Below are 27517 nucleotides of genomic sequence, written 5' to 3'. Positions count from 1 at the left end.
TTTGGGCACAGCGGGGGCTCTGTGGCTGAGGATCTGCGCCTGTGGCTGGGAGGTTGCCGGTTCGAATCCCGCGGGCCGGCAGAGGAATCCTACTCTGTTGGGCCCCTGAGCAAGGCCCTTCACCCCAGCTGCTCCAGGGGCGCCGTATAAATGGCTGACCCTACGCTCTGACCCCCAGCTTCTCCCTCCCTGTCTGTGTGTCTCATGGAGAGCAAGCTGGGGTCTGGGAAAAGACACATTCCTAAGGCAAGAAATTGCATATGGCCCATATTAGGAACACCCCCATTCCAACAGGAAATCAAGCAATGCACGATCATTCTTGATTCTTTCAGTACTAGATAAGGTTACGAGCAGGTGTCAGAGCAGATGCTCTGTATAAGAGCGCCGATTTGATATGCTACTGATGACGGGTTAAAAAAAATCCCTTTGCTTCAAGGAAACCCCCCCCCTGCAGTATCGTAGAGCCCCTCGTTGAAAGACACCGCTTGGGATACCATTTTCTCCGCTGGTTTCTTGCCGCAGATCCAATTGCGAATTCTCCGGTTTCTGCCAAGGCTATTCAAACTCTTAAGATCCCTCCGGGGAGATGAGAGAGGGGAGCTGGGAGACCCAGTTCACAGGACAAAGCCTTGCATCAGCCTTCTCTGCGGCGCTGCAGGTAAAAGACTCTGCCCGTCTTGCGGGGATACCAGCTACTTCTGCAAACGAGGAGGTAAAGTCGAACTCCCTGGTGCAGGACCTGCCCTGGGGTCATCCCTGGCCTGCATTCGAGATTTACAGACACCAGGCGGGGAACAGCGCCGTGTGGATTTAGGGGTAGGGTTAACCCTAATAAGCTCTAATGCCTCTGAACACCCAATGGCAGTAACAGAGGTGACCAGATCTGTATAATAATATAATAATCTTCACACTTATATAGCGCTTTTCTGGACCCTCCACTCAGAGCTCTTTCCAGGTCATGGGGATCCCCTCCACCCCTCAGCAGTGTGTACCCCCACCTGGATGAGGCGCCAGTCCGCTCCCCACACCCCAGCTCTCAGTGGGGAGGAGAGCAGAGTGATGGAGCCAGTTCAGAGAGGGGGGTTATTAGGAGGCCATGATGGGTAAAGGCCAGGGGGGAAATTTGGCCAGGACACTGGGGTAACACACCTACTCTTCTCGAGAGACGCCCTGGGATTTTTAATGACCACAGAGAGTCAGGACCTCGGTTTGACGTCTCATCCGAAGGACGGCGCCTGTTTACAGTCTAGTGTCCCCCGTCACTATACTGGGGCATCAGGACCCACACAGACCGCAGGGTGAGCGCCCCCTGCTGGCCCCCACTAACACCTCTTCCAGCAGCAGCCTCAGCTTTCCCAGGAGTCTCCCCTCCAGGTACTGGCCAGGCTCACACCTGCTGAGTCTCCAGTGGGGCTGCCAGCGGGGAGCTGCAGGGTGATGTGTCTGCCAATATCAGGCGTACCCCCTCGAAAATGGCCTTAAACTGGGTTCGACCCTTCTCTGAGCTGCGGCGTAGATGCCTTCCACGCTGGCCAGCCTGGGCGTTAGATTCCTGACCGGTGAAAGTGCGTGGTGTTCACAGAACGCCGTCTCGCAGTGCCTTGTGGGAGCCCCCCGTGGGGTGGGGTGGGGGGGTGGGGACTGGATACTTACGTCGTTCTCCGACGTCCCGCAGATGTTGCAGCACTTGCACTCGATGCACTGCCAGCGGTAGGTCTTGACCGCCGCCATCATGACCGGGGTGAACTGCAGGCAGGAGGGGTGACCTGGGAAGACAACGGGAGTCAGGCCGCTTGCCGGCGCCGCCCCCCGTCGAACCCCCAACACCCACCCGACAGCCAACCGTTAACTCGCTTATACGCAGACGGATTAGACTTTATTGATCCCGAAGGGCGACTGAGCTGTTACATCGTAGAGTACGTGCAACTTGATCGCCAAATCAAAAATTTAAAGGGGGAAATTTAAAGCCATTTAAAGTGGGAACTGCAAGGCTATTTTTATACTTTGGAGTCAGAAAGGATCGGCACTGAGGAGCGCATTTCAAACCACAGTGAAAGGAAAATGCGCACCGTAACGTGTAAAAACGCCAATTTAAAATGGCAAACTAGAGGAAATCTGCAGGTCTGGGCTTCAGAACGAGGCAGCAGGACTTCCGGTGAGGTGAAGCATCCCTGTGACCCTGTAAACAAGCAGGCTTGTGAGTCCAGCTCTTCTAATCCAGTAGAAATACTGCTCTCCTCTCCCAGACGGTGTCACTGGCAAATACTGCTCACTGGTTAACTCTGCCTGCGGATCACGCTGGAACATTTCTGTGGTGAAATGTCTGCTGCACAACCTGTACTTATTCGCTCGTACATCTCAGTACATTAGTCAGTACAGGGACTAGTGAGCAGGAAGGGCCGCTTCACATCTCAGTACATTAGTCAGTACAGGGACTAGTGAGCAGGAAGGGCCTCTTCACATCTCAGTACATTAGTCAGTACAGGGACTAGTGAGCAGGAAGGGCCGCTTCACATCTCAGTACATTAGTCAGTACAGGGACTAGTGAGCAGGAAGGGCCGCTTCACATCTCAGTACATTAGTCAGTACAGGGACTAGTGAGCAGGAAGGGCCGCTTCACATCTCAGTACATTAGTCAGCACAGGGACTAGTGAGCAGGAAGGGCCGCTTCACATCTCAGTACATTAGTCAGTACAGGGACTAGTGAGCAGGAAGGGCCGCTTCACATCTCAGTACATTAGTCAGGACAGGGACTAGTGAGCAGGAAGGGCCTCCTCACATCTCAGTACATTAGTCAGCACAGGGACTAGTGAGCAGGAAGGGCCGCTTCACATCTCAGGACATTAGTCAGCACAGGGACTAGTGAGCAGGAAGGGCTGGTTCACATCTCAGTCCATTAGTCAGTACAGGGACTAGTGAGCAGGAAGGGCCGCTTCACATCTCAGTACATTAGTCAGCACAGGGACTAGTGAGCAGGAAGGGCTGCTTCACGTCACAATTCGGGGGAACTCTCGACAACACGGTGACTTACAGTACTTTCCGGCACTCCGAGGACACCCCAGGAACTGAACTCGGAGCCACCATGCTGGCCTTGACATGAGAAATTGAGGATCTAGAGCCCCTGCTCTAGTGCCACGTACTGTCCTGACGGTTTGGCCCAGGCTGCTAGTTAAAACCTCCCCCTTTCTGAACCCATGTTGGCCGTCCCCTGAGACCCCCCCGGTTCTGAATTCTTCCAGTCCGGCTCGAAATTTCTTCACCCCACGACCAGTCCCCGCCAGCAGAGACGCGACGCCCCCCCCCACCCACCCTCTCTTCGACCCCCGAAGGACACGCACCTGACCGGCCGCAGTCCGAGCAGGACACCAGCTCCTCCGACTGCCCGGTCTTGTGGTTGATCTTGGAGTCTCCCAGGCAGAAGTCGCAGTAGTTATTGGGCAACGCCAGACCGTCGGGCCCCTTTTTCGCTGGGGGGGGGGAGGACAGACAGCCGTGAAGAAACAAATCACTGGATTCACTCCCTACAGGAATGGCTAGGAACGTGTCACTTGCTGAAACCTCCACGTCCATTTGGCTGACAAAGGGAGTTTCACTGGTACCTGTTTATAATAATAATAATCCTGACACTTCTATAGCGCCTTTCTGGACCCTCCACTCAGAGCTCTGTACAGGTCATGGGGATCCCCCCCTCCACCCCCAGCAGTGTGTACCCCCACCTGGATGAGGCGCCAGTCCGCTCCCCCCACACCCCAGCTCTCAGTGGGGAGGAGAGCAGAGTGATGGAGCCAGTTCAGAGAGGGGGGTTATTAGGAGGCCATGATGGGTAAAGGCCAGGGGGGGAATTTGGCCAGGACACTGGGGTAACACCCCAACTCTTCTCGAGAAACACCCTGGGGTTTTTAATGAGTCAGGACCTCGGTTTGACGTCTCATCCGAAGGACGGCGCCTGTTTACAGTCTAGTGTCCCCCATCACTATACTGGGGCATCAGGACCCACACGGACCGCAGGGTGAGCGCCCCCTGCTGGCCCCACTAACACCTCTTCCAGCAGCAGCCTCAGCTTTCCCAGGAGTCTCCCCCTCCAGGTACTGGCCAGGCTCCCACCTGCTGAGCTCCAGTGGGGCTGCCAGTGGTGAGCTGCAGGGTGATCCGAACCCACAACCTTCCCGCTGTGAGTCCAGAAACCCAACCACTGCTCCACACAGACACCCTGTATACAGCTGAACTATACAATTCAGACCTACATATACAAGTACAGTATAGCTGTACTGTACAAGTCAGACTAACTATCTCCCTCTTCAATGTCAGTTGTGTTTCCACCTGGCCTTTAAACCTGCAGTGTTAAGTGTTAAGTGCTGCTGGGGGGCAGGGCAGTGTGAGCTGGGCAGGGTACGCCACAGGCGGGACGCCAAGCCAACACAGGGCTCCCACGGGGGCCAACTTTCCCAGAAGCCAATTCACTTCCCAGCGTGCCTTTGGACTGTGGGAGGAAAGCCCAGGCAAATCAGACAGGAACATGCAAGCTCCCCCCAGACAGTGATTGGAGCCCCAGCTACCCCCCAGTATGCTACCGCCTTGTTAAATATGGGACACGGCCATGTTTAAAAAACTGAGATGGGATTTGCAGGCAGTGGGGACCCCCAGTGACGGCGACCGGGGATAAAGGGGTCCCCCTGGCCAGGGGTTTCTGTGAATCCCGGGACCGGCACTCACATTTCTGTTCCTCGGGCCGGGCTGGGATGGGAGTGCGAGGCTCCGAGTCCTCCTTGTCCTCCCCTTCCTCGTCGGCCAGGTGCGAGTGGGCGTAGTGGTAGCTCAGCCCGGGGCGGTTCTTGTAACGTTTCCCGCAGACTGGCGGATTCGGAGGAGGGGTTGGGGGGGGGGGGGAGGAACGCAAGAAAAAAAAACACCCTGTTAAAACATCAGATAGGCGGCAGATGCGACCCCCCAACCCCCAATTCAACTGCCCCCCCTAGCCTGAGGCCTCTCAGGCCCGTACTTGTACCCACAAACCACTTCTCAGACATCCCCATCCCATGATCCCCCATCCCGGTCAACGGTTTTGCACTGCTGCACGCCGACGTAGTGAGACCCCTTTGTCCTAAACGGGCAGGTTCAGGAGGACGGGGGTGCCCCAGTTCCGATCCATGGGGATCCCCACACAAACCGGCTGGTTCTGGGAGAACGGGGTGCCCCAGTTCCGATCCACGGGGATCCCCACACACACCGGCTGGTTCTGGGAGAACGGGGTGCCCCAGTTCCGATCCACGGGGATCCCCACACACACCGGCTGGTTCTGGGAGAACGGGGTGCCCCAGTTCCCGATCCACGGGGATCCCCACACACACCGGCTGGTTCTGGGAGAACGGGGTGCCCCAGTTCCGATCTACGGGGATCCCCACACACACCGGCTGGTTCTGGGAGAACGGGGTGCCCCAGTTCCGATCCACGGGGGTCCCCACACACACCGGCTGGTTCTGGGAGAACGGGGTGCCCCAGTTCCGATCCACGGGGGTCCCCACACACACCGGCTGGTTCTGGGAGAACGGGGTGCACCAGTTCCGATCCACGGGGATCCCCACATTTACCGGCTGGTTCTGGGAGAACGGGGTGCCCCAGTTCCGATCCATGGGGATCCCCACACACACCGGCTGGTTCTGGGAGAACGGGGTGCCCCAGTTCCCGATCCACGGGGATCCCCACACACGCCGGCTGGTTCTGGGAGAACGGGGTGCCCCAGTTCCGATTCCATGGGGATCCCCACACACACCGGCTGGTTCTGGGAGAACGGGGTGCCCCAGTTCCGATCCACGGGGGTCCCCACACACACCGGCTGGTTCTGGGAGAACGGGGTGCCCCAGTTCCGATCCACGGGGATCCCCACACACACCGGCTGGTTCTGGGAGAACGGGGTGCCCCAGTTCCGATCCATGGGGATCCCCACACACACCGGCTGGTTCTGGGAGAAAGGGGTGCCCCAGTTCCGATCCATGGGGGTCCCCACACACTGGCTGGTTCCGCTCCAGCTGGGCTCCGGCTGAGCTGGGATCTCAGCTGAACGCATGATTTCAACCGGGTGCGTCCAGCTCCCCGAACAAGCCGGAAGCCCCCCCCTCCCCCCTACCCCATCAGCAACTACGTTTTGACAACCAACTTCAAAAGGCTTGTGTTCCCCGCCTTTGTACAGCGAAACGACAGCTTGGCTAGGCTGGAAGAGCTTTCAGTCAGCTGACAAGACACCGGGGTTCAGGTCCGGGGTACCGGTAACGTTAGCGGACACAGCCCCATGCTTGCGCCGTCGCCCGAAAGCGATACACATGGCTGTGTCGCGTGGGGTCAGGTGGTCTGTAGAGAGCAGGGCATGCTGGGAACTGTAGTCTTCCGGCCCCAAGCCCAAACCAAAACAGTATATTTACTATAGCGCTCCAATATAATTGTGGGTGTCCACTACACCCCAGTAAACTAGCATCAGATTTTTAAAAGGAGCTGGTCTACAAGCTTTCACGCACCTATACAAGGGCACAAGCATTCATAGTGGTTGACAACTGACAGAAAGTTTACTTGGAATACCTAGCAGTCAATATGCACCACCCTCCTCAACCACATGCCCTTCTCCCCAACCTGCGCCCACAGCTGGGAGTGGAGCGAAGATCAGTCTGGATCACAGTGAGGCTTCAGCCCACGGGATGGGGGGGGGCGCGGGGCTGTCAACCGGCCCCAGATCCAGAAGACACTGGGACAGGACAGGGCGCGTTCCCCACCTGAGCTCAGCCGACATGCAAGCTGATCTATATTCAATGGCCGATTGGTCACCGGGCGGCAGAAAATGCAGGGGTCTCACAAGGAATAAAAAAAGAAGCCTCAAATATCTTGGAGCTAGTGCTTTCGTTACTAGATTTTGCAGTTATCCCTCATGAATGGGACATGCCTGTGTGGTGTGGTATCAGGTCATTCTCACTGTCAGCTTTGAAACAAACTAGGTTCAGGACACAAGGGGCTCCAGGAGTGCTGGGAGATAATTCGAGAACGATAAGTACCGCGCTATGATTTTCCTCGATCTCATTTTAACAAAAGTTTGATAAATGTTCGATATATATGTTTATGCTTTGCGCATACTGCGCGAGGGGGCGCGTGCGTGTCGCAGACCGGGCAGCTGACGTGGTGGTGTTCACCCACACGGTGGTGGCTGACAGGATTGTAGTTAAGAGTAGAGAAGTGAGCGACACTGAAGCAAATGTAGCACCGCCAACGACCAGCTCGAAGGACGATGACGTCGTCGGCAGAAAAGGTCATTCCACTTCGGTCGTTTGGAGATATTTTGGCTTTTTTGCGATCAGGCATAAAACAGAGCACTTTAAACTTTGCAGGCTGTCTGAGCCATCTTCTATGCGTGTGTTATCACACTGCAGTATTTCATTCTTCTATTAAGATATTTATTTTGTCCATTTTACTCATGCATATTTCGACATAAAAAAAGACTCTCTACCTCAGATTTGTTTAATATTTCTGCTGTTTGGCAAGTGTTTGTTCAAATAAAGAGGTGTCTAATTTACCAATTAACCGTCTGGTTTCTTCAACTTTCACTCGGGAGAAAAAAAATCCGCCTTTAAACTCGAAAGAAATAATGATTTGACATTTATCGTGATCATTATCGGTATCGACCGATATGAACATTTTTATCGCGATAATGTTTTTGGCCATACCGCCCAGCCCTAGGCTCCAGTGCTTGACACTGAATTGAGTTATATCGATGAGTGACGTGTGTGGATCTGTAGCACCGCACAGCTGCTGGAGAAGGGGCCCCTTTCTGCCTGCAGGGAAAGAGAGAGCCTGCTGCTCTCTGCTTGACGGCTCTGGGCCTGGCCGGGCGTCCTGACCACCAACAATCACCCATTGCCCGCTTCTCAGCAGCTTAGCGGTGATGAGATCAGAGAGCCACCTGGGAAGGAGGGCGATAATACTATAATTTCTCGTTTTTTGTACTTTTGCAAACTGTGCAGTCCAGTGTCTTGAAGTTAGCTCTGCGCTCAAATATATCTAAAGATGCCGCCTGTCCTTGGTCAGTAAGATAAGGGGCGTGTACTTGGTCAGCTGCCCAGAACATGAAAAGAACTGTTGTCTAGTCTGCAACTTAGATATAATTTATTGGCAGGTGTTGCTGTCTTATCATTCGTTTAGAATGTGTAACTCGTTTTGTTTTAAGGTATAAAGGACCATCTTCAGCTACTCATTTTTGGTTGGTTGCAAGCCGGACTTCCATATGCATGTGGAAATGGAGAGACTACAGCTTCACAGACGCCTGAGCTTTGTCATTTGTTTCTCCGTCTTAAAACGCAGAGGGAAGGAGGCTTGCATTTGGGGATTTAGCTCGCTTGCTTTGTGAAAACGGTCTTCTGGTAAAAAAAAAAACACCACAATGGCCAATCCCAAATTCCAGGGCCCAATTCCAGTCCTTGAGAGCAGAAGGCCGAAGTCTTTTTGAGTTTCTTCCCTCCTCCCCCAAGCTCACATGCGTCAGACCTCCTTTTGCTGGACGCGTGGGACTCGCCGGCCAAAATATTGGGAACCCCGCCCGCCCATTGACGTCCCCAGGCTCTGCAAGCCTCATTGGTTACTGTGGGCTGGTAAACTCTGCAAGATCTGAAATATCGGCAGCTCAATCTTTGTCCCGTTCTGCCAGCAGGATCTCCTTCGGCCGAGTGCAAGTGTTCACATCACTCCTATCCTGGAGTCCCTGCACTGGCTTCCGGTCAAATTCCGTGTGGACTGTAAAATCCTCATGCTCACCTATAAGGCTCTGCATGGCTTGGCACCTCAGTACCTGTCTGAGCTATTATCGCCCTGCTCCCCACCTCGCAACCTTCGCTCTTCGAATTCTGCTCTCCTTACTGTCCCCCCAAGCCCGTCTACATTGTAGGGGTGACAGGGCCTTCTCCTGTTATGCCCCCAAGCTCTGGAACTCTCTCCCCAGGGAGATCAGAGAGTCACCTTCTCTAAACTCCTTCAAATCCAGACTCCAGACCCTCTTCTTCAGAAGAGCCTTAACTGAACTGGTTCCATTCTTCACCCCTCTGCTCTTCTGAGTACCACCATCCACGGTCTCCTCTGTGTATTGTCATTGTGTTTAATCTGGTGTATTCTTCTTATTTATTGTTGTTGTCATCCTGTAAAGCGCTGTGAGAAGCCACCTTTAAAGGCGCTATATAAAATAAAGTTGATTATTATTATCGTCTGAGTGGGACTGGAGTGATTCCACCCATTTCCCAAAGGAAAAACGGCTCTGGCACAGGAACACTGGGCACAATTATAGCTGCTGCTGTTGCTACTCATCCAGAGTCACCTTGTGCTGCCTTTGAGAAAAACAGCCTGTCCACCCGACGCCTCCTAGTCTCAAGTCAAAGGCCGATTAGGGCTTTGCAAGCTCTGTGATTGGAAAAGGCCAGGACCTGTAACGGCGGACATTTATCCACTCGGCTGCTAAGCCAAGCAGGTGCAAGAGCTCTGGAAAACACAGAGGGAGTCGGAAGACTTTGCAAGCCACTGCCGAGAGCCGGACTTTGACAAAGCAGCGCCCCCGGGCCACCGGAAAAAGCCCCCAGCATTTCCAGACACACGTTCAGGGGGAAAAACACGTTTGCGCACCCTTGGCGAGTCGTGACTGCGACGTGCAAAACGCTGGTGTCGTTCTGAAGTTTTGGACACCAATGGATCGCCACTGGGCGCACGCCGGCACAAAGACACTCTCGGACCAGGGCCGATTTTCCCAGAAGCCAATTCACCTCCCAGCATGCTTCTGGACTGTGGAGGGGGGGGGCATGCAAACTCCACCCAGACAGCACCCCAGGTCCGGCACTGAACCCAGGGCCCCGGTTCAGTGACTGCAGAGACCGCGCTGCCCCCAGGTGCAAACCATCAAAGATAATTTCAGAAAATGAAACGACTTCTCTATTTCAGCTTTGACAAGACAATTCAAATTGGGGGACAGCGAAGGCGAGTTTATCACCATCAGGCAGGGAGCAGAACCGTGTGTAGATTTCAGTTCCCCCCCACCACCACCACCCCATTCTGTGCAAAGGGTACGCAAACGTCTTTCCCTTCCCCGAACCATCCAAAAGCATCAACTCGTTTCGCTGGTGAATCCCCAAGAGCCATGAAGAGATGAGACACACGGGGAGGTGGAGAGGAAGTGGAGAGCCCCGAAACAAACGCACAGAAGCAGCAAAAAACAAGGGCAAGACAAGAGAGAAAGCCGGATGGAAAAAGGAACACATAAGCAGGAGTTCTGAAACGGCAGGCTTGCAGCACGTTAGAGTGAAGCCGCGAGATAGGGTCGATCGGGCTAGAATGACAGCCCCCAGCAAAGACATAGTGCAAAGGCATCTTAGCAGCCAGGAGGAGCAGGAGGAGCCAGGAATGAGCACAGCCAGCTTCTTTCAGCTTGAGAGCCAGCAGCCCTGTCACCCTGCAGCTCCCCGCTGGAAGCCCTGCACTAGAGACTCAGCAGGTGGGAGCCTGGTCAGTACCTGGAGGGGAGACTCCTGGGAAAAGCTGAGGCTGCTGCTGGAAGAGGTGTTAGTGGGGCCAGCAGGGGGCGCTCACCCTGCGGTCTGTGTGGGTCCTGATGCCCCAGTATAGTGACGGGGGACACTAGACTGTAAACAGGCGCCGTCCTTCGGATGAGACGTCAAACCGAGGTCCTGACTCTCTGTGGTCATTAAAAATCCCAGGGTGTTTCTCGAGACGAGTAGGGGTGTAACCCCGGTGTCCTGGCCAAAATTTCCCCCCTGGCCTTTATCCATCATGGCCTCCTAATAACCCCCCTCTCTGAACTGGCTCCATCACTTTGCTCTCCTCCCCACTGAGAGCTGGGGTGTGGGGAGCGGACTGGCACCTCATCCAGGTGGGGGTACACACTGCTGGCTGGGGGTGGAGGGGATCCCCATTACCTGTAAAGCGCTTTGAGTGGAGTGCCCAGAAAAAGCGCTATATAAGTGTAAGCAATTATTCATTATTATTTCAGTGCAGTTTGAATTCCACATAGCAGCAGAATCTGGTTATTAGGTAGCCAGACCTACATCTTACAGTATTTCTCTCTTTCCAGGTCTCAACACCCCTAAACCTCTCTCTGAACCTGGCTCAGGGATTCACTACAGAGCTGTCCGGACTGATCGCTCACTGGCAAGGGTTCGACTCGCATGACCCGAGCTAAGCCAGATGCATTTTTATGCATCGCAAGTAACCTTTCTGCCTCTTGTGTTGACTACGAAACCAGGGAGGAAACTGCCTCTTTTCTATTTGAACTGGCTCCATCACTCTGCTCTCCTCCCCACTGAGAGCTGGGGTGTGGGGGGAGCGGACTGGCGCCTCATCCAGGTGGGGACTGCACATTGGTGGCGGGAGTGGGATTCCCCATGACCTGTCAAGCGCTTTGAGCGGAGGGTCCAGAAAAGTGTATACAAGTGTAAGCAAATATAATTATTATTATTTCTGCTCTGTGATAGGACTCAAGTCAGGATGTGAGCCCCCCTGCTATGGAGAAGCCCAGATTGCACCCAGTAGTGCACAACGTGGATCATTAAAACTAGAGAAAAGTGATGGGGACTTCAAAAGTGCTGGCTCGGTTTAAGGAGAACTTCACGAGATTTCGCCGGCTTCGTGTAGGCTGCCTGGCCCATTAGCTCGCACACATTCAACGCGGACGAGGTGGAAGAAGCACAGGCAAGGAGCCGACAAGGGGGGGGAGGAGGGGAAAGGAGGGATGAGAGAGAAATATACCTCGTTCAGAAGGTTTTGAAATATGCTTTTGTTTGTGAGTGTCTGAAAGAGAGGGAAAAAAAAAGAGAGAGAGAGAGAAAGAGAGAGGGAGAGAGAGCAGAGACAGAAGGACTCAGAGTATTTCTCACAAGACACGGGAAATGAAAAGAGACACATGCCCCACCCGGTCCCAACCCCCCCCCCCTCGCACCCCCACCCCCCATAAACCTCTGTTCTGCTTATACCTTTGCAATCATGTGGCAAATCCAAGTTCGATCTAGTGCATGCCTATCTTTTTTTGAGGGGAGGGGGGATTTGTTAAGGGGATGCCGATCGAGGAAAAACTGGACCGATTCATCGCGTGCCTACAGGTACAAAGAGCCGCAGGAGAAACCAGAGGAAGAGGGCATGATCGCGAACTACCCAGAACAATGTGTCTCTGAAGACACATTTGGGACACACTGATCTGAGCTGCAAGTCAGCTTGATCTCTTACACAGCTGTAGATTAGAAACAGCCCCTCTTTTTCGTTTGTGTTTTAGAGTCCCTGCTGATTACCGGCACTGCACGCATGCCCTGCATTTGCATATTCTTACTGTGAACGTGTTGCCACTGTCCAGTTCTTAATATGGCTTCCCCCTTTCAAAACGCGAGTTCGTGCCCGCTTGCAATTTCGCGATTCGCCCCAAATGTAAGCTTTAGATGGGGTTTTTTTTTTAACAGATTGGAACAGTCTTGGGGGGCGGGGAGCGGACTGATTGATCGTCCACACGGAGTGGGCGATCAGTTGTGGAGGGACAGGGGGGTCACCAGCGCTGGGAGGGGAGAGCACGGAATTGTGACGAGGTCAGGTCGGCTCCAAGTTCATCGGAGAACACCCACCCGGAGGTAGGCCCGGTTGAGAGGAACCTGAATACAGTCAGGGCGCTAGGGATGACCCGCGCCACCTGACAAACCAAGATTCGGGCGACTGCAAGCAGGAGACCTTCGACGCCAAGCCCCCCCCCCATCGTCGCGCTCAGGTGGTGAGGCGACAGCGCCACCTGCTGGACCGCCGTTTCTAGCGGCTCTCTAGAGTGGGGGCCGGTGCGCCACACCGCAACGCGATTCCCAGCCAGGAGATTCCAAGGAATAACCAGACCTACCGGGAAAGCGTTTGGCAGCGTTTTCCCACAGAGCACCGGGCCCGCGGCGCTGTATCCAAGTCTCCTCTACCTAAGCCCTTCCATCGATTTGCCCTGCACGCCGACAACGCCATCGGATTTCTTTCGCCCCGAAAGCCGCACCCCCGTTTCCTTAGAAAAGCTTTCGACTCGGGCGCCGCGTTCTTTGTCGATGCGGCGCCCCCACTTTAAAACGGACTTTCTGCCAGGGTGTGCCGCCCGTGAGCCCCTATCGGCACGGATCACACCCAGCGCCTCTTAAAACAAAAAAGGGGAAAAAGGAGACGCCTCTCGGCCTCGTTTCAGACAATCTGACAGCACTGTAGAACAGCCCAATTATTTTTTCTTTCTGCCACCTGCAGCCAGAGAAGATATTTTCTTGTTTTCCAGTCCCGCAACCCACTCTGTCAAAAGAACCCCACTTTTGTCTTTCGGTCTTTCCGCCAGATGGCTCTAGGATTTAGGATTTAGGAGGACCCCCCCCCCCCCCCCAAAAAAAGACAGATTCAGGTGTTCAAAAGCTTTGAGGAGGAAATGTGGTGCAAGCAAGGCACAGGCGGACGGCCGTGAGGGGGTGCGCTGGGGGCGGGGGTGTCTGTGCTGGCTGACACCCCCCCGCGATGCACCCCAGAACTCCTCCTCTTCCTCCTCCTCCGGCACCCGAGGGGCAGGAGAGAGAAAGGGTGGGTTTCTCACCCCTCCCTTTTCTAAGCTCTGATCCAACGACCGCGGCTGAAAGCTCTGGATCTGCAAACCGGGGAGGGCGGGGGCTTGACGTGAGCGGAGGGCGTTCCGTCTTGAGAGCGCCTCTGATCTTTAAAATCCCCCCCCCCACCACTACCCTCAGCGCAACGGAACGGGCTCGGCCTCGGTTTCGGCTTCGGAAATGGCGCCCGGCGGACTTCGCCATCCGGAACACAGGAGGGGAGGGGAGGGGAGGGGGTTGGCACAGAGGCCACGGGGAAGCTGTGTCCGCCCGGGTGCGAGGCCGGACCCTCTCGCCGACACCCCCAGGATCTGTTCGGCCGCGCATGGTGGGGCGCTGCGGTCCGCGGACAGAGGGACACTATCGCACCCCCCGTCCCCGGCCCCTGTGGTCCCCCAAAGAAGCCGCACAGACTGGACAAAGGCAGACGGAGACCGGGGTGCCTTGAGGGCTTCAGTCTCCCAGCACCGAAACTGTCTTTCAACCTGGGGGTGGGGGGACACAGCTCACGGCTCTCGGACGGAGGGGGGGTGGGGGTGGCGGGGGTCTGTACTCACTGTCGCAGGCGTAGGGCTTGTCTCGGTCCTCCATGGCGGCGGCGGCGGCGTCCAGTTTCTTGCGGGCGCTGCCCACGCCCCGGCCCTGCGGACACCAACGGCTCCGGTTACACAACAGCCCCCCCGCAAAAAAAAAACAACTCAAAGCTCTTCATCGGGCCCCATCGGAACCCGTCTTCAGCTCGAGCGTTCTTTCAGGACGTCCGAGCGCCACGGTCCCGGGTTTTTCGGCCCCATCGGAGCGCGGACCCCCCCCCCCAGGGCAGGCGGCGGGCGGGCGGGGTAGGGTTGGGGCTCACCTTCCCTTTGCCTTTCCCTCGCCGCTTGGGGGTGTCCTCCTCGTAGTCTTCGTCGTCCAGGTCGTCCAGGAAGTCGTCGGGCTCCAGGATCCGCTGCGGAGGCGGAGAGAGGGTTTCGGGGTACAGTCAGAACGCGCCTCCACAGCCAGCGATAACACCGCCGGGGAGCCCCGGGCCTACGGACGATCGCGACGGGACTTAACCCCACGGATTAAAAGATCGGTCAAAACGCGTAGGATTCGAGAATCCTTTTTGTTACCGGGGTGCCTGAAACCGTCCCCCCCTCTGCGTTCGTCCTCCGTGTGGCTCGTCCCTGCCTGGCCGGCGGGCAGCACCGATGCCCGGCTGACCCCCGACCAAGGTTCCCCTTCAAGCAGTTCATACAAACACTGGGTCCTGGGTTCGAAACCCCGGGGGGTGCTGTCTGTGTGGAGTCTGTATGTTCTCTTCATGTTTCTGGGTGCTCTCGTTTCCCCCTACAGTCCAAAGGCATGCTGGTGGGTTCTGGCCTTGGTGTCTGTGTGTGTGTGTGTGTGTGTGTGTGTGTGTGTGTGTGTGTGTGTGTGCACCCTATCTGGGCAACCAACGGGCACAAGGCAGGGTACAGCCTGGACAGGATGCCAGTGATGAAGCCAGTTCAGAGAGGGGGGTTATTAGGAGGCCATGATTGGTAAGGGCCAATTGGAAATTTGGCCAGGACACCGGGGTTACACCCCTACTCTTTTCGAGAAGCGCCCTGGGATTTTTAATGACCACAGAGAGTCAGGACCTCGGTTTTACGAAGGACGCCGAAGGACGGTGCCTGTTTACAGTCTAGTGTCCCCGTCACTATACTGGGGCATCAGGACCTACACAGACCGCAGGGTAAGCGCCCCCTGCTGGCCCCACTAACACCTCTTCCAGCAGCAGCCTCAGCTTCCCCAGGAGTCTCCCCCTCCAGGTGCTGGCCAGGCTCCCACCTGCTGAGTCTCCAGTGTGTGAGAGTGACGCACAATGTTTTATTCGTGCAAGTGGGCCTTTCGGAGCTCTCCGATGGCGGGGGGGACGATCTGTCCTGCGCTAACAAACAGGCCGAGAGCCCCCCCAGACAGCCCGCCGCGGGGCGAGGAGAGGAAGGCCGGGGTCTACAGGAGAGGACAGAACTGATGGGGGGGGCAGGGGGGGTCTCCTCTTTTACCATGAAGCTCCCTCGAGCCACGTTCGGGTGCTGCTGTACCTTCCGGGCGCGGGCGGAGCTGGTGACACCCCCGCCCCCGCCCCCGCCGCCGCCGCCCCCGCCCCCGCCGGCGAAGTCGGCCAGGCCGGAGTCCTCCTCGGGGCCCCGGGGCTCGGGGGCGCCCCGCTTGTCCAGGGGCTCGGCCTTCAGCAGGGCCTCCAGGCTGCTGCCGTCCGGGGGCGCCAGCGCGTCCTTCTTCAGGGCCACCTCCAGCTCTGCGGGGGCAGAAGGGCAGATAAGAAGGGGGGGGGAAGGGGGCGCACTCACACGGGCTCTGGTTCTGTGTAGCAGATCTGCCCCCCCAACCCCCTCCCTCCGGCCCCTGCTGCTCCCCGATCCCGCCCTCTCAGGCTTGGAAACCACACCTCCGGCACACTAACTCTGAACACTGGGGTCCCCCAGGGGTGTGTGCTTAGTCCATTGCTCTACTCCCTCTGTACCCACCACTGTAATGCCAAACACAACACCAACCCCATCATCAAGTTTGCCGATGACACCATAGTTGTAGGTCTGATCACAGACAATGAGGAGAGGGCCTACAGGGAGGAGGTCAATCTCCTTACAACATGGTGTGATGACAACAACCTCACCCTCAACAGTGCCTTCTTCCTTACCAAAAACCCAAACACACATTGAAAATCTACCTCCATGTCAAAAGCTCAGTCCCCATCATTTCTATCCCTTTATTTTATTCTGTTGATGCAGATTTTTGCACATAACCTGTTACCTTTTTGTTGTTTTGCACATTGCCTGTTGTTGTTTTTTTGCACATCGCCTGTTGTTGTTTTTTGCACATCGCCTGTTGTTGTTTTTTGCACATCGCCTGTTGTTGTTTTTTGCACATCGCCTGTTGTTGTTTTTTGCACATTGCCTGTTGTTGTTTTTTTGCACATCGTCTGTTGTTGTTTTTTTGCACATCGCCTGTTGTTGTTTTTTTGCACATCGCCTGTTGTTGTTTTTTTGCACATCGCCTGTTGTTGTTTTTTTGCACATCGCCTGTTGTTGTTTTTTGCACATCGCCTGTTGTTGTTTTTTGCACATCGCCTGTTGTTGTTTTTTTGCACATCGTCTGTTGTTGTTTTTTTGCACACTGCCTGTCGTCTCTGTCTTTCTTTTGCTACGCAATTGTATTGTTGTTGTTGTTTTTTCTCTTTGTACTACTTATGTCCGGGAGCTACCTAAATAGCTTTTCGTTATACCATATACCATGTATATGAGAGTAATGACAATAAACTTGAAATCTGACCCCGTGACCTCAAAATCGGCGTTTCTCCTCAGAGCCAGACGATCGGGCCTGTTCCGCTCACACCCGGATGACAGCTCTTCGTACTAAAAATGGAAATCTAATCGAATCCTTAAAATGTAAAGAGCTTTAGAGAAATATATAACAAGGATGTAACTGCTGTGCAACGTGCAGATTGTTAGAAGACAGTTTGTCAAGACAGGACGTACTGTCTAGATGACCAAATTAGCCGAGTGCAAGTGCTAAACTCTGCAGAATAAGGCTCTTCTTCATTCGTTTCTATGCTGGAATCTTTCTTGTCTTAAGGAAAAGGAGAAGTATCAGAAAGGGACTCAGTGCTGTATTTTACACTGCATTACATCTTGGAGCGGTAGCTCTGTGGCTAAGGACCTGCGCCGGTGGCTGGGAGGTTGCCGGTTCAAATCCCGTGGCCGGCAGAGGAATCCTACTCCGTTGGGGCCCCTGAGCGAGGCCCTTCACCCCAGCTGCTCCAGGGGCGCCGTACAATGGCCGACCCTGCGCTCTGACCCCCAGCTTCTCTCTCCCTGTCTGTGTGGCTCCTGGAGAGCAAGCTGGGGTCTGCGAAAAGACACATTCCTAATGCAAGAAACTGTATAGGGCTGATAAAGAAACATTATAAAAAGCCTGCGCTGCCTGTAGCAAGTGGGGTTTCGGACCCGCTCCGCAGAGTGACAGCGAGGCTCCCCATCTTGCAATATTGAAATAAAGACCTTACTCGGGTGAGAACTCTCTCTCGCGGCGTCCTTGATGGGTATATTCCCATGACAGCACGCGAGATCAGTACGTAGCGCATCAGTGTCGCACCAGCTTGAACTTCCCTGAGCGTCTCCATGCATTAAACCACGTGTGAGCTGCAATGCTGGGCCATCCGAAGACGTTATACGCCCCATCTGAAGAAGGCTCTCTCTTCTTTTCCCTTTCAACGCCGAATAAACGCCTAACATGTTAGGTTTTGTACCGCTCTCCCAGGTGGGTATTCAGTTCCTAGGCTCCTGGACCAGATTCCTATCTGGTCTGGACTCGGAGGTAGGCAGGACTGTCTGAAACCCCACTTTGCTTGGCTCGGTGCAAGAAACTACTGCCTTTCGGTGTTTTTGCCGTCCCATCAAGCACATCGCAAGGACTTAAGGCAGTTAAACCCTCACAGTTATTGAAAACTTGAAGGCCCGGACGATTATACTGCTGCCTACGCCTACACATCGTCGGCAGTGCCTCACCACCCATCCAGGAAATCTACAACGCCAGGAGTCTGAAAAAAGCCACCCGAACTATGTCTGTCCCCACTCATAACTTGTTTGTTCCCCTACCATCTGGCAGAAGGTTCCGGTCACTCCAGTCGCACGCAGCTAGACTCCAAAATAGCTTCTTCCCCAGAGCCGTCAAGCTGGAGACGCCCCCACTCCATCCCATCATGCTCTGGTCTCTCCTAACGTCTTCCTGTACCCACAAGGACTGTACTCCTACACCACTACACACACATGTAAGCCGAAATTGTACTGCCCCTTCGGTAGCTCAGTAAAATTGTATTAGTTGTCATATTTATTAATCACCATACTATTTTTGCCCTGTTCCCTGAAGGACCTTGCACTGTTTTTGTCCTGTTGCATTTCTCTGTGTGCGGATTTTGCTTAGTTTTGATTACATGTTATGTTATTACGCGTTACTGTTATCGTGTTACTGTCTATGGTCTTATCTTCTGTTCTATTTCTATACTGCACCTGGGTGACTCATGAGAAACACTTTTCCGGTTTGTGTGTGACTGAGGTGATAGATCCTGCCCCTTTAATCATATTAATTCCTTGCACTTCTATAGCGCCTTTCTGGACCCTCCACTCGGAGCTCTTTCCAGGTCCTGGGGATCCCCCCTCCACCCCCAGCAGTGTGTACCCCCACCTGGGTGAGGCGCCAGTCCGCTCCCCACACCCCAGCTCTCAGTGGGGAGAAGAGCAGAGGGATGGAGCCAGTTCAGAGAGGGGGGTTATTAGGAGGCCATGATGGGTAAAGGCCAGGGGGGAAATTTGGCCAGGACACCGGGGTAACACCCCTACTCTTCTCGAGAAACACCCTGGGGTTTTTAATGAGTTTTACTGACCAGGCTCCCACCTGCTGAGCTTCAGTGGGGTTGCCAGTTTTGAGTTGCAGGGCGATATGGCTGCTGGCATTATCACTGCAGTACCTTTCTCAGCCCGGGAGTTAATTATATCACTCTGGACGAGCGATTCAATAATTAAGGACCGGGCAGGGCGAATGGGGCCACAACGCTAGACCACAGAACCCAACCTCCTACAGTACAGCCGAGATACTAGGGGCCCCACCGGCCCTAAATTTCTGAAGCCTCGAGTCTGAGGGGGGGCAGACGATGGCTGCAGGCGGGGGGGGGGGTGGTGGCGAGAATACCTGATTTGAGCGGGGGGAAGGCGAGCCGGGGGTCTTCAGGTGGGTGCGCCCTCCTCTTCTTCCTCCAGCGCCGAGCTGGGTAGCTGTAGAGCTGCCCGGGACCCATCCCTGCAGAGGAGGAGGGCAGAGGCGTTTACGAAAAATGATTTTTTTTTTCCTCTCTCCCGGAGAACGCCCGAGCAGACGGACGCCAACTCGGCCCGCCCCTAAATCTCTTTTTTTTTTTATAGGCCGGGAACCGGCGCAGATCACTCCTTCAATCACCCCGCGGGGCCGTCTGGAAGTGAGCCCTGCACCTGCGCGGGGAAACTACAGAGGGCTGTCTCCACATACGCCACAGTGGCAGCTCTGGACCCTGCTTGTCGGCTACTCCAAAACGGCACAGGCAGCAGCTGTCCCTCGCCCTAAATCTAGGATGAACGCCAGATCAGGTTCTACAAGGGGGGGAGCGAAGGAAAAGAGAGTAAGAGAAGGAAGGGAGAGCACTAGGACAATTATAATAATAAACTATTTTATAAAGCGCCTTTAAAGGGGGCTTCTCAAAGCGCTCTACAGGATGACGACAACAATAAATAAGAAGAACACACCAGATAAAACACAATGACAATACACAGAGGAGACCGTGGATGGAGGTACTAAGAAAACCAGAGGGGTGAAGAAAGGAACCAGTTCAGTAAAGGCTTACAGGTAAGTTGCTCAATAAGTGTTGCGACAAGAATAAACCCGCCCCTCTGAGCCAATGTCGGCTTTCTTAAGCTCACTGGCACTGAACTGCTGCTACAAAAGGCCCCCTACTGTCTGGGCCTCTCGTCCCTGGCCCTGAGCTCTGTCCCTCGCTGGAGCCTGGCGCGTGATTAACTCGGAGGGGGCAGAGTTCATTTTCTGAGGAGCTGCACCTCCGGAGGAGCAGACAGGAGCCGAGACAGGCGGAGCGGCTGGCTCTGTGGCTATAGGATCTGCGCCTGCGGCTGGGAGGTCGCCGGTTCGAATCCCGCGGCCGGCAGAGGAATCCTACTCCGTTTTCCTCTGAGCAAGGCCCTTCACCCCCCAGCTGCTCCAGGGGCGCCGTATAAATGGCCGACCCTGTGCTCTGACCCCCAGCTTCTCTCTCCCTGTCTGTGTGTCTCCTGGAGAGCAAGCTGGGGTCTGTGAAAAGACACATCCCTAATGCAAGACATTGTATAGGGCCGATAACGTGATCTGATCTTTTATATCGATCTTCCTGCAAACCGTGTGCAGCTTGAAAGGGGATCGGAGAGGGACTTTGGCGATGTCTTAAGGATCCAGAACCCACCCTCTCGGGGGGGGGGGGCTGGGGGGAGGGGGTTGACAGGCAGGACAGATTTTTTTAGGAAGCACAAATGAAGCACAGGCCACCACGTTCAACTGCTCGGTTTCACCAAAACCTAAGGAATTTAAGTTAAAAGTTAAAAAAAATCAATAAATACAAGTGCGATTTTCCTGCAAAACGGACGTACGTATCGAACCTAACCCTCCCTCTTCCACGCCGCGGGAGTGAGATCAGTCGGGTTTCCCGAACCGAGCGACGACAGCGATTGTGATCAGGGGGTGTGAGACCAGGCAGATTTTCGGGGACCCGAAAAAAATTCCGGCTCCGCATAATAAAAATATATTTTCGGCTCTCTGTACCGGCGCTGAAAGAGCTAGCAGGGGGGGGAGACTGGCGGATAACGAGGGCCCCTCACGCGTGGAGTGGGTTGATGAAGCCAGTGCACAAATTCAGCATTTGACTGGGAGGTCAAATACATATATAATACATATAAAATACATGGGGGGGGGGGGGGGAGACTGGAGTGGAAGGAAAGGAAAACGTTCAGGGAAAGAGACGTACAGAGGAAATGAGGATGGAAGGGGAGAAAAAGAAATAAATTGGCCGCGTGAAAGAAGAGGAGGGGAGCAGGCTACAGGACCGGTGCTTGGAGACAGCCGAGCAGCTAGGGGGCGCTCTCTGCCCCTCCGGCGGGCCTCACCTGGGCCACGGTGCCGCTTCTCCATCCAGATGTAGCAGTTGCTCTGCGCCACGCCGGTCTGCGAGTCCAGGAAGGGCATGCGCACGCTCCGCTCCGCGCACAGCCGGGCGTTGTAGTTGTGGCACTGCTCCATGGCGTCCTTGTAATACTGCTCCCCCAGCCTGCGCAGAAATAACAACACTCCTTACACCTCCATAGAGCGCCTTTCGGGGACCCTCCACTCGGAGCTCTCCACGGGTCATGGGGAGCCCCCCTCCACCCCCAGCAGTGTGTACCCCCACCTGGATGAGGCGCCAGCCTGCTCCCCACACCCCAGCTCTCAGTGGGGAGGAGAGCAGAGTGATGGAGCCAGTTCAGAGAAGGGGGTTATTAGGAGGCCATGATGGGAAAGGGCCAGGGGGGAAATTTGGCCAGGACACTGGGGTAACACCCCTACTCTTCTCGAGAAACACCCTGGGGTTTTTAATGACCACAGAGAGTCAGGACCTCGGTTTGACGTCTCATCCGAAGGACGGCGCCTGTTTACAGTCTAGTGTCCCCGGTCACTATACTGGGGCATCAGGACCCACACAGACCGCAGGGTGAGCACCCCCTGCTGGCCCCCACTAACACCTCTTCCAGCAGCAGCCTCAGCTTTCCCAGGAGTCTCCCCCTCCAGGTACTGGCCAGGCTCCCACCTACTGAGTCTCCAGTAGGGGCTGCCAGCGGAGAGCTGCAGGGTGATATGGCTGCTAGCATCCACGCATCACTGCCCTAGCGTGGAGACAAACCCTCAACTGACTCGGGTCATTCCTTGTCTAAGTAAGTCCCACCCCCTTTGTCCTCAACTGAGAAGCTGCAGTCCACACCAGGCGGCTTCGGCAGAGGTGTCCAGTCCTGCAATCGCGTCCTAGCTTCCTACATTTTGGGGCTCAGGCGCACCTCCATAAAAATAAAGACCTGCTCGAAAAGCTTCGCTGCCCACCAGTCCCCTCTGGATGTTGAACTGGAGGTCCCGCTGTCATTCCTTTTCATCAAAAAGGAGGGGCCTGTAGCGCACAACCGGTGGAAACGATGACGGGTTCATCCCGACGATTTTACCCCACACCCAGGGCTGGATCGATTGTGCTGGCTGAACTAAGATCGAGCGACGGCAACCGGTGGAAGATATTCTGTAAGGGGGACACACGCTGCGGTATCGTCAACACCGAAAAGGCAGAGCCTCGAGTACAGCAACAGTCAAACGTCAGCCTGAACTGCACGGAGAGCCAGTGTAGCGTACCGAGGACGGGGGTTAACCTGCTTCTGCGTAGTGGACAAGTGGACAAGTTGAAGCCTATTGAGGGGAGCATTTCAAGCTTCGTTGTTGCCCGGGGAAAAATGTGTTTCACAGCACAGTCCGACGGGACAGTGCGACAAAGTCGGACATGATCGGCAGAGGACGGGAGAGTTTCTGGAACCGAGAGCGTGATATATACGTTCTTCGAGCGTGTCAGTTTCAGACCTGGGGTGCGGTCTGGGTGGAGTTTGCATGTTCTCGACGCATCCTCACGGGTTTCCTCTGGGCGCTTCTGTTACCTCCCAGATATCAAACACGTACTCATAGGTTAACTGGCTTCTGGAAAAAACTGATACTGGTGTAAGTGTGTGTGTGTGTGCCCTGTGATGGACTGGCGTCCCTTTCCAGGGCGTACCCTGCCTTGCGTCTGCTGCTTGCTGGGATAGACTCCAGCTCCCCCACAGCCCTGAATGAGAAGACGGCGGGATAGTAAGATTGGTTTCCATTTTCGAGGACGTCGGTCAGCATCAAACGTTTGAAAAGTGAGAGAGAGAGAGAACTGGGACGCTTTAGAATCGAGCAGATCCAGTCGGCCCTTCTGGTCCGGTTGGTAGTTAAGAGTTAGTTGATGCCAAGAACTCACCCAGCTGTTTCTTGAAAGAGACCAGGGGTGTAACTTCAGCCATAAAATACTTAAATTATTTCACCCAGCATGCCAAATTCTGGCAGCCCGGGACGCTTCTGTAAAATATTAAAGGCCTGCGAACTATATTATCATTCCTCGATGCTGGAAGAAAATAAACCTGTTTTTGGTCAAAGGTCCACTTTTGTGTTCCCGTCACACGGGGATAAGATTTTAATCGCGGGAGAGGACGTGCGCGCGTCCGAGATCTGTTAGGTAGACAGCTGCTTTCAAACAACCGTTTCACGCAAATCGCCACAGCTTAAGACAACTGAATGCGTGCAGTATTAAACCAAAGACTGTAGATGACACAGAAATCCGCATTTCTATTTCTAAGCCAGAATCCTGACCAGGTCGCGTACAAGTGATCACGTCACTCCTGTCCTGCACACACACACACACACACACACACACGATGACTAACGGAAGGAGATGACACAAGTCTTCCTTCTCGAAAGCCCTTGTGGCCTTCAGACGCCCGTGCCTGCTCGGGGCTCAGGGTGTCCCATTTTGAAATCCGCGTTTCACAAGAGTATCACCCACACCCTCCACCAGCTCTTCTCTGAAGTCCGCAGCGGGACAGCCGAAGGGAACCACCCCCTCCCCAATTCCAATTCCGAGAAAGGTGACGTTTCCAGTTGCAACACCTCAACGTGCGGCGTGGGGCTCCCATGGAGAAGAAAACAACCGAGGGTTAGCAGAGCCGAACGCTCTTGCGGTTTCGAAACTCAAAGCATCTTCTATCGCTGGGAAAGGTGCTATATTAAAAACAGATTGAAATGAAAACCAAATTCAGCGGACGACTTGAGATCCATACGCATTCGAGGTACGAAGTGCTGGCAGAAGGCTTCTGTTTAAGTGACAACATCAGTTCGACTGATGAATATTCATTTGCCCACGGTGTATTTGGCACACAGCAAAACACAGGAGTTGATAGTCCACAGCTTTGACTAAACAGAGAGAGGTGGTGCCATTGGCAGAGTGGGGGCGCTGTGGCTGGGAGGTTGCAGGTTCAAATCCCACAGCCGGCAGAGGGATCCTACTCCGTTGGGGCCCCTGAGCAAGGCCCTTCACCCCCAGCTGCTCCAGGGGGGCTGACCCTGCACTCTGACCCCCCAGCTTCTCTCCCTGTCTGTGTGTCTCCTGGAGAGCAAGCTGGGGTCTGCGAAAAGACACATCCCTTATGCAAGACATTGTATAGGGCCGATAAAGTGATCTGATCGAGATCGTGAACCAGCGAGTGACGTCATGCGATAACTCGGGCGACCTTCCTCACGAAACTCCGTTAATGATATCCCATCGTTAATTACACCGGCAGGCAGGGGGGCACAACAGCGCAGGGCGAAGGTATCATCGATCTGCAAACCCATTTAAGCGAAATAAACCCGATGACACCCGGAAGAGCAATATTAAAACAAAGAGGCGTTATTATACGAGGCAGCACGACTCAATAACAACATCGCGCTGCAATGCGCTTCAAGATCAACATTGAAAAGCTGCCTGCTGGAGATCGGGAGCTTATCCTGCAGTAGAAAGAGCTACAGGCGTCTTCTCTTCCAGGATGAGAGCTTTTTACTACGTGAATCGGGAGGGATGGGGTTTTTCTAAAAAAAAAATAACAAAGGACCAGATGACAGATGTTGCGATTTTGAATCTGCACGAATTGTAAACTCCCCCCACCACCACCCAGACCGCAATTTCGCTGCCCGGGTGTCCACAAAACGTCTTCAAAACACGTGTTTTACCTACCCGCAGTGTGCGGCGGGAGAGAGACTTGGTTGTAGCCGAGTTTTGAACCGGCTCTTTGAACTTAGTCAACATTCACTTGCGCTGCCCAACGTCAGGCCCTGCCGGGGCGATCCGCTCTCTGAAGAGCGGATCGAGAGCAGGGATTTTGCCGACCGGCTGGGAGATCGTACAGAGGAACAAAGCTACACGCCGGGCGAGGGAGGGAGGGGGTGCAAAGCCAACCGTGGGAGCCCTTCTCTTACACACACAGCGTGTTGATGAATCACGATCGCGGAGCATCGAGTTACAAACACACACATACAACAAGAGGACGGCGCAGCCAACAGCGGCTGGGACAAAACCGCAGGCACCGGCGCCTCTCGGTCCCATCGATCGGCTGGATCGGGACGAGAGAGCTCATACAGCACCAGAGACCCGGCACCAACGGGGATCCAGGCTCGGACCGGCAATTCGGCGACCAAAACTACCAGAAACCACGTCCCAGGGCTCTGTGTAGCTGCTCTGAAAACCCCCCTTGATAAGAGGTGAAAACTCCCCCCCCCCAGTGTTGCGCTGCCGCCGGGAGAAAAGTTTTGAGCGGCGGCCGAACAATGAATCAGTTGTCCGCTCAGACGCCCGGCGCCCTCGGCTGCCGCGACCGGAGAGACGTCGTGGCTTCTCGCCCGCCCGGCTTGCACACAACGTCGCTTCTCCCTTGAACCCCTCTCTCCCAGCTCCCTGCCCCCTCTCTCCTCTGAACCCCGAGCCCTTCGCCACCCGCCCGCTCAGCTCCGGCGAACGCGCTGGAAGGCGAGAGAAGGGGAGGGAGAGAGAAAAAAAAACAACAACAACACTCACAGTTTGACTACATTCTCCACGACGGCCGCCATCTTGGTTCGCCTCCCGTCTCGGACGACGGCAGCGCGCGCCTGCGCAGAAGACGACGCGCCGAGGTCACGTCGAGCTCGCGCGTGTGGCCGGGGGGGGGGGGGCGAACGCGGCCGCGCCGGAAGCAGCCGGCGCGCGCGCGCCTCTCACAGAGTTCCGCCTAAAGCGGCTTCTTGCGTTTCGTCTTTTTAAATTTTTTTTAATTAAACGTATAAAGAATTTACTAATACAACTACACTTCTTCCGTTTCGTCGTTTTTCTGCCTTTTTCGTCTTCGTGACGTTAGCGAACTAGCATACTTACTAACCTTCACTTTTTAAGAAGTGTTGCTGAGAATAATAATAATAATAATAATAATTGCTTACACTTCTATAGCGCCTTTCTGGACCCTCCCCTCAGAGCTCTTTCCAGGTCATGGGGGTCCCCTCCACCCCCAGCAGTGTGTACCCCCACCTGGATGAGGCGCCAGTCCGCTCCCCACACCCCAGCTCTCAGTGGGGAGGAGAGCAGAGTGATGGAGCCAGTTCAGAGAGGGGGGTTATTAGGAGGCCATGATGGGTAAAGGCCAGGGGGGAAATTTGGCCAGGACACTGGGGTAACACCCCTACTCTTCTCGAGAAACACCCTGGGGTTTTTAATGACCACAGAGAGTCAGGACCTCGGTTTGACGTTTCACCCGAAGGACGGCGCCTGTTTACAGTCTAGTGTCCCCCGTCACTATACTGGGGCATCAGGACCCACACAGACCGCAGGGTGAGCGCCCCCTGCTGGCCCCACTAACACCTCTTCCAGCAGCAACCTTAGTTTTTCCCAGGAGTCTCCCCTCCAGGTACTGGCCAGGCTCCCACCTGCTGAGTCTCCAGTGGGGCTGCCAGTTGTGAGCTGCAGGGTGATATGGCTGCTGACAAGATAAGATAAAGATCACTTTACTGGCCATATAAAATTTCTTGCATTATGCATATAAGTGTATATAATAACGTGCCAGTATAATAAGTCAATCACAATCGATTTTTTTGGTATTATTTGCAATGGAATTGAAATTTAACATTACATCTATGTCTGTCCAAATGCTAGCAATATTGGCCTCTTTTTTTTTCAAAATACGTTTGCAGATCAATCTAGAATGTTTTTACCAGAGGACATAACCAAAAATAAATGTTGGGCTACTTTCACAAAAGAACATTTTTTAAAACTTTTTTTTTAATTATTGAACATATAAAGAATTTTACAAATACAACTACAACCAGAGGATCAGAAACAGGTACAAGAGACAGAAATCACAAACAAAAGAAAAAAAAATACAAAAGAACACAGTTATCATCTATATTAATTTTGGTATGGCCAGCAGCCATATCGCCCTGCAGCTCCCCACTGGCAGCCCCACTGGAGCTCAGCAGGTGGGAGCCTGGCCAGGACCTGGAGGGGAGACTCCTGGGAAAAACTAAGGTTCCTGCTGGAAGAGGTGTTAGTGGGGCCAGCAGGGGGCGCTCACCCTGCGGTCTGTGTGGGTCCTGATGCCCCAGTATAGTGACGAGGGACCCAAGACAGTAAACAGGCGCCGTCCTTCGGATGAGACGTAAAACTGAGGTCCTGACTCTCTGTGGTCATTAAAAAT

General features: G+C 54.5%; 3 protein-coding genes across 4 annotated transcripts in view; 1 reads left to right on the top strand and 2 right to left on the bottom strand.

Annotated features, from left to right (window-relative positions):
* The window catches only part of dpf2 (double PHD fingers 2), a 31120-nt gene extending 5141 nt beyond the window's left edge, over positions 1–25979 (bottom strand). Inside the window, exons 1-10 of one of the 2 annotated variants that reach the window (XM_088608886.1) lie at positions 25873–25979; positions 21347–21507; positions 19356–19463; positions 15695–15909; positions 14479–14571; positions 14180–14264; positions 11776–11817; positions 4714–4851; positions 3339–3467; positions 1654–1766 (exon numbers count right to left, since the gene is read on the bottom strand). In XM_088608886.1, the coding sequence (XP_088465012.1) occupies positions 1654–1766; positions 3339–3467; positions 4714–4851; positions 11776–11817; positions 14180–14264; positions 14479–14571; positions 15695–15909; positions 19356–19463; positions 21347–21507; positions 25873–25904 (1116 nt within the window). In that variant the 5' untranslated portion in view covers positions 25905–25979. The remainder of the gene's footprint in view (positions 1–1653; positions 1767–3338; positions 3468–4713; positions 4852–11775; positions 11818–14179; positions 14265–14478; positions 14572–15694; positions 15910–19355; positions 19464–21346; positions 21508–25872) is intronic. The other variant, XM_088608887.1, reaches the window with a different exon arrangement.
* The window catches only part of LOC148646722 (sodium/potassium/calcium exchanger 3-like), a 173603-nt gene that overhangs the window by 118927 nt on the left and 27159 nt on the right, over positions 1–27517 (top strand). The window lies entirely within an intron of this gene.
* The window catches only part of LOC148646713 (uncharacterized), a 263071-nt gene continuing 251482 nt past the window's right edge, over positions 15929–27517 (bottom strand). The window contains exon 2 of the mRNA XM_088608901.1: positions 15929–17453. The gene's annotated coding sequence lies outside the window, so the exon portion shown is untranslated. The remainder of the gene's footprint in view (positions 17454–27517) is intronic.

This window comes from Lepisosteus platostomus, chromosome 16 (genome assembly GCF_059453375.1).
Source record: "Lepisosteus platostomus isolate fLepPlt1 chromosome 16, fLepPlt1.hap1, whole genome shotgun sequence".
Taxonomy (NCBI): Eukaryota; Metazoa; Chordata; class Actinopteri; order Semionotiformes; family Lepisosteidae; genus Lepisosteus; species Lepisosteus platostomus.
The sequence above is the reverse complement of the archived record's forward strand: the minus strand, read 5'-3'. Positions and strand labels throughout refer to the sequence as shown.